Source organism: Acanthisitta chloris, unplaced genomic scaffold (genome assembly GCF_000695815.1).
Source record: "Acanthisitta chloris isolate BGI_N310 unplaced genomic scaffold, ASM69581v1 scaffold22535, whole genome shotgun sequence".
Classification (NCBI taxonomy): Eukaryota; Metazoa; Chordata; class Aves; order Passeriformes; family Acanthisittidae; genus Acanthisitta; species Acanthisitta chloris.
The window spans coordinates 3,685-15,404 of record NW_008672447.1 but is presented as its reverse complement, the minus strand read 5'-3'; the positions used below and the strand labels follow the sequence as shown (position 1 = coordinate 15,404).

At 52.8% G+C, this 11,720-nt stretch overlaps 1 protein-coding gene across 3 annotated transcripts in view; it reads left to right on the top strand.

Annotated features, from left to right (window-relative positions):
• ZNF341 (zinc finger protein 341) overlaps positions 1-11,720 on the top strand; it is a 16,728-nt gene that overhangs the window by 2,361 nt on the left and 2,647 nt on the right. The window contains exons 3-12 of one of the 3 annotated variants that reach the window (XM_009074536.1): positions 138-290; positions 1,282-1,518; positions 2,735-2,930; positions 3,543-3,627; positions 4,601-4,791; positions 5,694-5,887; positions 6,718-6,926; positions 8,094-8,190; positions 9,818-9,950; positions 11,029-11,140. In XM_009074536.1, the coding sequence (XP_009072784.1) occupies positions 138-290; positions 1,282-1,518; positions 2,735-2,930; positions 3,543-3,627; positions 4,601-4,791; positions 5,694-5,887; positions 6,718-6,926; positions 8,094-8,190; positions 9,818-9,950; positions 11,029-11,140 (1,607 nt within the window). Of the gene's footprint in view, positions 1-137; positions 291-1,281; positions 1,519-2,734; positions 2,937-3,542; positions 3,628-4,600; positions 4,792-5,693; positions 5,888-6,717; positions 6,927-8,093; positions 8,191-9,817; positions 9,951-11,028; positions 11,141-11,720 lie in introns of all 3 variants that reach the window. The other 2 variants (XM_009074537.1, XM_009074535.1) reach the window with 2 other exon arrangements.

The following is an 11,720-nucleotide window of genomic DNA, read 5'->3' as shown; positions in this document are numbered from 1 at the left end:
AGATTATGGCTGTGGCTCACTGCTGACCAGAGGCTGGAAAGCAGAGACCCTGAGGTTCAGCAAGAAGCAGTGTCAGCAGGTTTTGTTTCCCATTTTGTCCTGTTGCTGGTCAACGATGCTTCCTTTCTTCCTTGCAGCAAATCTCTACATACATCACTGTTCCCCCATCACCTTTGATTCAGACCCTGGTGCAGGGGAACATCTTAGTCAGTGATGAGGTGCTGATGTCAGCCATGTCTGCTTTCACATCCTTGGACCAGCCCATGCCAGCAGTGCAGCCCCCAGTGCAGGTAAGGAGCACGTGTCGGTCCAGGGAGTCGTGCTTGAAGGTCATCCAGTTCCACCTCATGGGCAGGGACACCTTCCACTAGACCAGGTTGCTCCAAACTGTCCAACCTGGCCTTGAACACTTGCAGGGATGCTGTGCATATTGCTGGGGTACAGTCCAGGATATGGTTGGCTTGCAGGGCTGCAAGTGCTTCTCATCCACCAACACCCCTGGGTCTTTCCCCTCAGGGCTGCTCTCAATCCATTCACCACCCAAGCTGTGTTTGTGCTTGGGATTGCCCTGACCCAGTGCAGCACTTTGCACTTGGCCTTGTTGAACTTCATGAGGTTCACACAGACACACCTCAAGCCTGTCCTGGTCCTTCCAGATGCTCCATCCCTTCCCTCCAGCATGTGACCACGCCACACAGCTTGGTGTTGTTAACAGATGCTTGTTACTGGTTGCTCAGATCTTTGTAATGTGGTCTCCAGCTTTTTGTTGAGTCCCCATAAAATGTTAGTTTGCTCCAGGGCCATCCCAGAGCACCTGGCACAGGATTGTGTCCAGATGGTTCTGGAATATCTCCAGTGAGGGAGAATCCATCACCTCTCTGGGCAGTCTGTTCAGTGCTCAGTGACTGCACAGGAAAGAAGTTCTTCCTTGTATTCAGGTGGAACTTTGTGTGCATAAGTTTCTGCTGTTACCTCTTGTTTTTTTGGTTTACACCACTGAGCAGAGCCTGATCCATCATCTTGGCACCTCCAAAATCAAGTAATAAAGGCAGTGGGACTTGAGGGCTTGGGTTTCGGAGGAGACAGTGCCTACCTGCAGGCCATGCCAAGCCTCTGCAACCAGCACAGTCCAGTCTGACCTGCTGTGCTGTGTCAACACATCACCACTATTCCTGCAGGTGCCGTTTGATTGGGATTGGGAATGTGTGTGAGGGAGCAACCCCTCCACCTCATGGCTGCTGCATTTTCAACATCTTGACTGTGTCCCTGTTGTGGTTTCAGAGCAGCATGAGTATGCACTCAGGGGCTGGCTACCTGTCCCAGCCCCCTCCGCCACCACCTCCGCCACCGCTGCCTCCTCCTCAGCCTCCGCCACCTCCTGCCCCCAGCATGGGCCCTCCTGGGCAGCCCAGTGCTGGCACTGGGGTGGTGGAGGTGTACAGTGCTCCTGCTCCCATGGCACCAGCCAGCACCGTGGAGATCCAGACCCTGGGTATGCAGCCCTATCCACCCATGGAGGTAAGGCTGTCCACAGGGATCTGTCCTCACAAAGTCACAGAATGGGTTAGACACAGGATGGCTTGGGTTGGAAAGGACCTTAAAGATCATGTAGTCCACCCCCCTGCCATAGGCAGGGACACCTTCCACTAGACCAGGTTGCTCCAAACCCTCTCCAGCCTGGCCTTGAGAAATGTGGGATTAGAGCGTGGGAAGGTGTGTTAGGTTGTTTGACAGCTATTTCCTCTGGGAGAAGGTACTGAACAGAGGGATGTCAGCAAGGTGATGGTTTTGAGGACAAGAGAAACAGCTAAGAGGGACAGAGGACTTGGCCAGCATGGGCTTAGGAGACCTGAATGGTTGTTGTGGTTGAAGGATACCTGCAGGTGTTGGGAGTGAGGGGGAGCTGAGGGGAGGGGATTCACCTCCCAGAGGTGCAGGCTTATGTGGAGAGAAGAATTCAGTCTAAATCTCAAGCAGCTTGATAAGGTGGCTTTTCCTAAAGGAAGGCACAGTGGATTTACTGGTGAATCAGCTGTTTGCAGTCTCCATATTAGCATTGCCATTCACAACAGAAACTCCTGGGTGTGACTGAGGTATGTGGCCTTCTGGCTTGGCATCTGGTCTGGAAATGCCAGTGGTCAGCCGTGGATGGGGAGGTTGGATATGTAGTGATTTGTGCTGATTTCTCAGGGTGGGCAGCAGAAATGCCCTCAAACTGTATCATCCCAGACTGATGCCTCTGTCTCTGAGTGTTCTTTTCTAATCTTAGTGCTGACACAGTCAGCTGTGCTTTGCCACCTGGAGTTTCCTTGTGCTTTCCTTCACATCTGCAGTCCTGCCAGGGCAGGCAACAGGACCTGAAGATCCTGTCTTAGGGCTAGTATGAACCCACAGGGTCAGCAGTAATCCTTCTGGTAACCTGCTCTGGAGGGATAAGAAACTCTGCCCTAGTTGAGGAACTAGACATCTCCTCCAGAGTGTTTCTTTGCTGTCCTGTTCCTGCTGCAATAACTGCTGGGTAATTTGTGATGTCAGCACGTGAGTTTCACACTGTGCAGGGTGTTAGTTTTAGTTAGAGACACACTGTTGGTTTGGTGAGCCCTAAGTTGGATGCAGTTTCGCAGGAGGCAGTAAACAACCAGACTAATAGCCTGGTGGTGCTGGAGATGGAGGTTAGGGCACAGTACAATTCTGTGTAGGTAACCTGTTCCACTGATGAATTGCTCTCTCACAGGTGCCAAGCCAGTGTGTGGAAAGCCCTGTGTACCCCTCTCCCCCTGTGTACAGCCCTGGGAAGCAGGGGTTCAAGTCCAAGAGCACCAGTGCCCCCACAGCCCTGAGCAGCACAGGAGGAGGCACTGTGGTTGGGTTTGATTCCCCCTCTGCTGCCAAAACTCGGCGCTGCAAGAACGAGAGTGGGCTGCAGGAAGGTAAGTGTCCTCACAGCCCTGCCCTGCACTCATCTGGAGGCCACCATCCTTGGCCCATAGTGGACTGCCACAGTCCAGGCCCTTTTGGTGGCATTGCCTGTGCAGCTCTGCAAGAGGAACATGATACTCTGCACGAAACTGGCAAAAGCAGCTCAAAGTATCATAGTTTCATAGTATGTGAAGGAGTCGGAATGGAGCTTAGAGATCATCCAGCCCCAACCCCCTGCCCTGGGCAGGGACACCTCCCACCAGAACAGGTTGCTCAAGGCTTCAGCCAGCCTGGCTTTGAACACTGCCAGGGTTGGGGCAGCCACAGCCTTTCTGGGCCTCCTGTACCAGTGTCTCACCCCCCTCACAGGGAAAACTTCTTACTAATAGCTTATGTAAATTTCCCTCTTCCAATTTCTCCCCATTGCTCCTTGTCCTGTCCCTGCAGTTCCTAACCAAGAGTCCCTCTGCAGCTTTCCTGTGTGGCCAGGCAGACCTTACCCTTCCACAAGCTCTGTATTCTGGGTCCTGAGCAGTCATGTCTCGGGGTGAGGGACCCGTGACACAGTGGGGACAGGGCTGTGCCACAGGATCTCATTCTTGTCTGTGCTCTTGCTCTTTCAGGCAAGCCCAAGTCCCCCAAGCTGAAATGCACTTACTGTGACAAGGCCTTTACCAAGAACTTCGACCTGCAACAGCACATCAGAAGGTAATGGTGCCACTAACCCAGACACAGCAGAGAGGTTGGGGTGGAGGTGAGCACTGCTCTGTTGAGGGAGTCTGTGCAGTCCAGTTTGTCCTGTCCCAGAATCTGTGCTGCACTGGGAGGGAATCCTTCACCCCCCTCACCCCAGGACACCTCCCTAGTGAAGGGATGAAGGCTGCATCATGGATTTAATCTTGCTGGTTTTCCTCACTGATGAGACTTTGCCAGCCAAACCTGTTGTCACCTGATCACTGGAGCAGCAGCATCTCCACTGCTTGCCTCTGCCCTTTCCTCTCCCTCTCCAGCAAGCTGCAGCCTTCATGTTTGCTGCTGTTAGCAAACCATAAACCAAGCTCTGTGTCTATACAGGCAGCTCTAACCGGAGAGCTTTTCCTTGGCAAGAGGCAGCTGAAATCTTCAGTTTCCCCCCGCAGAGTCTGGTGGACTCAGGACATATGAGAAGGGACAAAGGGTGGATTTGTACCCCTTCCCAGCTTGATCTCACACAATGTACTCCATGTGTTGGAGCCTGGTCTTTCTCCTGAAGCAGAAGGGCAGGGTAGAGCAAATTCAGGGAGATCAGAGGGCTGCAAGCTAGAAGAGATGCATGCAGGGGCAGGAGGAAGGGGACAGGGAAGAAAAGGCTTGTGCCCCTGAGAAAGTGATGGGGTCCTCAAGGTCTGTGCAGAGACCCTGACAGTGAATGCCCTCATGTTGCTGCAGAGCTTTTTTCTTCTCCCACTTCTTCCTTTGATCCCTTGTCATCCCCAGGCCACGAGTGTTTTGTCTGTGTACCAGGCTAGTTTCTCCAGACTTCTCACAATCCAACTGCTCCTGTGAATCAGGTCTCAAAGCCCTTGTTTGGCTGCTCCAGGTGTGACCTAGCACTGTCCTGCAGCAGCCACCACACCACAGGCCCTGTCTGGGGCTGCCTCCTCTCTCCACCAGCTGCTGATTTGGTGCCTTCTGCCTTCAGTCACACAGGTGAGAAACCCTTCCAGTGCATCGTGTGTGGCAGAGCCTTTGCCCAGAAGTCCAATGTGAAGAAGCACATGCAGACCCACAAGGTGTGGCCTCCAGGGCTGGGCTGCACCATCTCTCGCAACTCCATCACGGTGCAGGTCATGGCCTTGAATCCCAATCAGCCAGAGGATGAGGAGAGCACAGGTTTGTCATGTGTGTGGGGCAGAGCAGGGTGTGAGGAGCCTGCAGGTCCCTGCACTTTCACACAGGGAGAGAGGGAGGGGAGTCAGAAGCTGTGTTTGCATCCTTTGGTGGGGTTTGGCACTCACATCAAGTTGTGTTTGCTCAGCTCCAGCTGGCAGCTGCATCCTTTTGTACCCTGAGCTGTGGTGGATTCAGGTGCTAGTGGAGGCAGTGACTCCAAACTGTGTGCCAGTAAGTGCATGCAGACAGGGCAAGGTCTCTCCCCCTCCTCACTCCCTGGCAGGTGCAGCTTTGGCAGTGCATGAGCCACACCTGACCTGGTCTAGTGGCTGGACAGTGGTTTGGGATAGCCCAAGACTCTGGCTTTGCAATGAGCAGCTCATGCCTGGGCTGGAGTTGGCCACAGTGGCCACCTGAAAATACTTGAGGCAGAGAAGAACTCCTTGCTGGTGTCTGGATGCCCTTTCTGCTGGTGGCCCCAGTCCTGGTGGGGAGGGAACACAGTGACAGTGTCTAGGCACATGGACCCAAAGGGAGCTGCTCTCTGTGGACTGAGCTAGTGGCTGGAATGTCCCTTCTGTCTCCTGCTGGGGATGGGAGTAAACCTGGCTCTGGTTCACTGGTGAGTGCCTGTTCTCTGACTTCTCCACAGTGCAGTTATATCCCTGGGTTAAGGAGAGGAAGAAAATGGGTTAGGGAAGAGGAAGAATGGGTTAGGAAGAAATCTGTTGACAAATTTAAACCCACCCTGTTAGTGAAATTGATGTGATCTAAAGACTATCCTTGAAAGGGAGGAGGAGTCTGGACACCCAGACCCTAGTGTGTCTCAGCAGCATGGTGCTTGCAGATCAGCCTTCAGAGCTGTCTCATGGCAGGCACTGACTTTCTCTCCCTTTCTCCAGGTTTGCCTCAGCCTCCAAGGAACCCTGCACCCCCTCCCCAAGACCTGAGCCCCTTGGATGAGAGTGAGGGGGACAAGCTGGAAGCCAAGCAGGTTGTCTTGATCGACAGCTCTTACCAGTGCCAGTTCTGCCCCAGCAAGTTCAACACCTATTTCCAGCTCAAATCACACATGACACAGCACAAGAATGAGCAGGTAGGGACAGAGGGTCCTTTGTGTTGGTGTCAAGATTGAGGTGGGCATCATACAGTGTACCAGCTCCCAGGGTCTGTCCTGAGCATCCTCTGCCCTCCCAAGTGGGGAGTCAGACAAGCAGGTTTGGGTGGCTGGAAAAGAAGCAAAGTATGACAAGTTCTGAGCCCCTCACTTCAAGAAAGACATTGAGGAATTGGAACATGTCCGGAGAAGGGAACAGAGCTGGGGAAGGGTCTGGAGCACAAGAAGCAGCTGAGTGAGCTCAGCCTGGAGAAAAGGAAGCACAGGGAGGACCTTCCTGCTCTCTGCAACTTCCTGACAGGAGGTACAGCCAGGTGGGGGTTCAGGCTCTGCTCCCAGGGAATAAGTGACAAGACAAGAGGAAATGGCCTCAAGCTGTGCCAGGGAAGGTTCAGGCTGGACATCAGCAGGAGTTCACTCACTGAAAGAGTGAGGTGGTCAGGCATTAGAAGGGGCTGCCCAGGAAGAGGGTGGAGTCACCATCCCTGGAAGTATTCAAGAAACAACTGGACACTTAGTGCTCTGGTGTAGTTGACAAAGTGCTGACTGGTCAAAGGTTGGACTTGATGACCTTGAAGGTGTTTTCTGATCTTAATGATTCTGTGAAGTCCAAAGTTCTCAGTGTAGGTGGCAGCTCTCAGGTTGTGGGACAGTCACCACTGGAGTGGTTTCAGGCCCTTACACCAGCACCCCTTTCTCCAGGCAGTGTCCTGACAGTCTGTATTCCTTTCCCAAAAGCAAGACCGCTCTGCCTGTAGGCAGAAGATTTTCCCTGGCTGTGCCTCTCCAGTCACTCTCCCTTCTCCCAGGTGTACAAATGTGTGGTGAAGACCTGTGCTCAGACCTTCCAGAAGTTGGAGTCCTTCCTTGAGCACATCAAGAGCCACCAGGAGGAGCTGAGCTACCGCTGCCACCTCTGCAGCAAGGACTTCCCCTCCCTGTACGAGCTGGGGGTGCACCAATACTCCCACAGCCTCCTGCCCCAGCACAGCCCCAAGAAGGACGTGGCCGTGTACAAGTACAGTAGCAATCGGTGCTCACAAGGCTTGTAGGAGTGAGTGGGTGCAGAGTGTGTTTGCTTGGGACATTAGAGGGAAGAGGGGGCTGTGTGGTCAGTGGTTGTGGTTCTTTTGGGCACCCAGGTGGCAAATTGGGGGCCAGGGACGAGCACTTTGAATGCAAGGGAATCTTTTGGAATGACAGTGAAAGGCTGTGTGGGAAGTCCTGCAAGTCCTCTTAGCAGAGTGAGATGGGCACAGCTGAACCTGCAGCAGTCCCAGGGAAGCCCCTTCCCAGCCTATTCTCTGTGACTCTTCAACACCTGCTGCTAAGCGAGTGCAGGTTGTAACTGCAGTGCCCAGAAAGAACCTCTTATCCCTTTGCTGCAAAAGGATCTGGCTAGAAAGCCTTTCTCCTAGTGTAGAGGAAAAGGCTGAGGAGTCCTACAGAAAACTCCCTGGAGCTTTTGAATGCCTGTAGAGATGTTCAGGAAGCATAGGAAGCTCAGAAGACACTGAAGTCACCTAGAAGCTTCATGGAATAAATAGCTGCTACTTCTTGTAATGGTCTATGGTTACCCTTGCACTACAGACCTTCATCCTTCAGCTTGCTGGTAGGATCTTTGAGACCTGAGCCCTGCTCATGTTTGAGGAGGTTCTAGTCTGACCTAAGGAGAAAGGGTTTCCCAGCAGGTATGTGGTGTGAGTGCCTCTACTCATTGCTGGTGGTGACTATCCCCACTGCCCACTATCAGTCACCTTTGGCAGAGGCCTCCAGTAGAAATTCTGCCTGGATAAATAACCCCTCTCATGCTGTGTCCACTCTCAGCTCCTTCTGGAGCAGTAAAGATGAAATCAGTGAAGATGGAAGGAGGTGTTTTAAGTAATGAAGTCGGTCCTTAGGACTTGTCTCCATGAGGAAGCAATGTGGGAGTCTGTGTGGAAGAGCACGAGAATTTAAAGGCCTCTCCACCTGGTTTTCCAGGATGTCCCCTCTGAAGGATGCTAAGTGTGAGTGTGAGCTGGCATGTGAATTGCTGAGTTTCACAGCTCCTGGGAGGTGGTGTTACTGTCTGTGCCAAACTGACCCTGTCAGAGCTCACCCTGGAAAGTGGCTGGTGGCTGGGCTGGGCAGGTCTGCTGCAGGAGCCTTGCTCACTGTGTCTGTCCTTGCTCTCCCCGTTCAGGTGTGTGAAGTGTGTCAATAAATACTCCACCCCAGAAGCCCTGGAGCATCATCTACAGACAGCAACTCACAACTTCCCCTGCCCTCACTGCCAGAAGGTGGGTGAGTGACCTGAGCCAGGCTTGGACACCTAGCTAGGGCTCTGAGGGGGACAGGAACCTTCAGCTCCCTTTCCTCTCCCTTCCTACCTCAGTACAGACTGACCAGGTCCCACAAGCTGCTTTCCAGAGGGACAGGGGTTGATCACACAGAGTGTGTTCCTGCCCTCAGTGCTGGCTCTCCTCCCAGCTCCCATTTGCTGAATAGGATGTGTCAGGGCAGCTCCCTTATTCCCACAGCAGCACAGGACTGCACACCAGGCTGCTGTCCTTACTTCTTTAAAGCAAGTGTGCTAGGAGGAGCAAGGCTGGTTTTGAGAAGCCTTTGACCCACCATTCCTGGCAACCTCTGGCTGAAAGAGTTGAGCATGGAAAGCCCTGAGTCCTGTGGGAGCTCCTACACCTCCACTGCTAACCTCATCTCCTGTTGCCATATAAATCTCTGGGTTCCCTCTCATTCCTCTTTTTTTGGATGAGTGCTCTGTGTCCTTGGCAAAGAGAAACCTGTCTGAGTGATGTGGCTGGGAGTGGAGCAATACCTGGGCAGGTTTTGGCTGGAAATTCTTCAGCACAGCCCCTGAGGGAGTTTGAGGGACAGAATTTTGTAGGGTTTGAATTCTGATAAATTCTTTTTTGAAATCCAGACTAAATTTTGGAACTTTTCTCCTCTGTTTGCCACAAAGGAAATGCAAATCCCACAGTGAGGGCAGGGCCAGTCTCGAGAGTGACCACTCTGTACTGAGGTAGCTCAGGAAGGGGAAACACTCCTGTCGTGGTTGGTGACACATCTTTCTTGCCTGTCTTCTCTCCACTTCTGAACCAGGTGATAGGTGCCCTTCTGAGCCTGGGTGGGACTGTCAGGGTTGGAAAGCTCATTATCTAGTAGGATTTATTACTTCTGTTTGTATGCTTACTAATATTGCTGGTTTCTGGAGATGTGAGCACAGGGTGGGTGCCAGAACTCAGCTCTCCTGTGCTCCCTTCAAGAGTGCTTGCAGCATGTCATTGGGAATTCACTTAGCTGGGTATTCCCAGTATCCCCATTAGCCAAAGGAGCCACTCTTCCTGGCTTTCTAAAGACCAGGAATGAGAGCCTTTGGTAACAGATTACGAAGAAGCAGAAAGTGAAGTTAATTCTGTGGGAAGGTGATAACTACAGCTGGTTTGGGTGGGAGACAGCATCCAGTTGGGGGGCTGGTCCTCAGCACTGTGGTGTTACACCATTAACAGCAAGATTTCATCTTATGTGTTAAGGATGAGAAGGTTTGGAGGTTGGTTTGTTTGTTTTTAAAGCTCTGTCAGTATTTTCTTTATACAGTTCTGGATATTTTCTCAGTACATCCTGAGAAAACAGTGACTGTGGGCTTCTTGCTCACCTGAAAGGTAGTGGAAGTTCACGAGATCCCTGGAAGTGTTCCAGGCCAGGTTGGACAGGGCTTGGAGCAAGGTGGGCTAGTGGAAGGTGTCCCTGCCCATGGCAGGAGGGGGAACGAGATGAGTTTTAAAGTCCTGCCAACCCAAACCTTTCTATGATTCTTATGCTTTCTATAGAGGCTCCACTGCCCTTGCCAGCTCTGTGCTGTCCCTGTGTGCTGCTGCCTCTCAGCCCTGTGTCTGTGTGTTGCAGGTGTTCCCCTGTGAGAGGTACCTGCGCCGCCACATTCCCACGCACGGAGCGGGCAGCAAGTTCAAGTGCCAGATCTGCAAGAAGTTCTTCCGCCGGGAGCACTACCTCAAGCTGCATGCACACATCCACTCGGGTACAGCCTCCCCTCTGCTCCACAGCCCTGCCTGCCCTTTGTAATGCCCTTCCTGGCTGTTTTCCTGATCATGGGAATGGCAGTTGACTCTATTTGTAGTGATGTGGGTTCAGGAGATGTGTGGTTTTGGTTCGGCCTCGTGCCCAGTGCTGCACCAGTGGGACACACAGGTGGCTTCCCCACTGCCTGTGGCTGCAGAGCCTAAGGAATATTAGAAAGAAGATTTTGTATTACGAAGAAGTTTATTAATGTGAGAGTGGTAAGTCACTGGAACAAGTTGTGCAACTCAGTGTACACTCACAGCCTGGAAAGCCAACTGAATCCTGAGCTGCACCAAAAGGAGTGTGGCAGCAGATGAGGGAAGGGATTCTCTCCCTCTGCTCTGCTCTTGTGAGACCCACCTGAAGTGCTGCACACACTTCTGGTGTCCCCACATCAGGACATGGAACTGTTGGAGCAAGTTCAGAGAAGGCAACAAAGCTGATGAGAGGACTGGAGCACCTTCCCTACGAGGACAGGCTGAGAGTGTTGGGGCTGTTCAGCCTGGAGAAGAGAGGGTTGTGTGGAGACCTCAGAGCAACCTGCCAGGAGCTGAAGGGGCTCCAGGGAAGCTGCAGAGGGACTCTTGGTTAGGAACTGCAGGGACAGGACAAGGAGTAATGGGCATAAATTGGAAAAGGGAAAGTTAGATTATGTACCAAGAAGTTTTCCCTGTGAGGGTGGTGAGACACAGGCACAGGCTGCCCAGGGGGGCTGTGGCTGCCCTACACTTGGCAGTGTTCAAAGCCAGGTTGGCTCAAGCCTTGAGCAACCCGTTCTCATGGGAAGTGTCCCTGCCCAGGGCAGGGGTTTAGACTGGAAGATCTCTATGGTCCATTCCAGCCCCTTAACATACTATGATTCTATGATGAATTTGGCCCTGGAGAGCAGCAGCAGTGTGCAGGGCGGATTCTACCTATCTGTTTATCCGTCAGGCTTGGGCAAGTTCAGAGCATGGCACAGCTGCCGCAGTGAATCCTGTACGTGTCTAGAGCAGCCCTGTGTGACTGACTCTCCCTTGGTCTCTCTCTGCTCCCAGGTGAGAAGCCCTTTAAGTGCTCAGTGTGCGACGCAGCCTTCAACCGGAAGGACAAGCTCAAGCGGCACATGCTGATCCATGAGCCCTACAAGAAATACAAATGTCCCTTCTCGTATGTAGTAGCATGCCAACATGTCTGAATGGGGTTGGGATGGAGTTTGAGATGGGGTCTGGGATGGAAGAAATGTCTCCTGTGGGTAGCCAAGGGTACCTGTGTGGCATCTACCATCCACTGCTTCTTGGGGAGGTGGGAATGCTGTGTAGGAACCCAGAACTCCCAACTCTTTGTCACTGACTTTCTGTGAGGCCAGATAATGCCCACCCTCATGGGAGGCTTGGGGGAGCACCTGGGGAGCACTGGGGAAGAGAAGGACCATTATTTGGGCACAGGTTGCCTGGATGATGGGCTCTCCCTGGCTGCCCTGTCCCCGAAAGCACTTGGCAGCATAGGACCTGGTGTACAAGCCAGAGAAAGCCAGGTTTGGAAGGTGCATCCCCATGAGCCTCCTGAGATAGCCAAGTCTGACAGGCTTCTCCCTGCTCCAACCACCTTGTACTCCTTCCAGAATACTTGTCTCCAGCTGGGATCTCAAATGTGCTGCGTTTAGGAGCATTCACAGTGAGACGCAGACCGTGTGTAGTCTAGGAGAAGCCACATGTCCCTGTAGCAGCCTGTTTATTCCTTGCCCTCC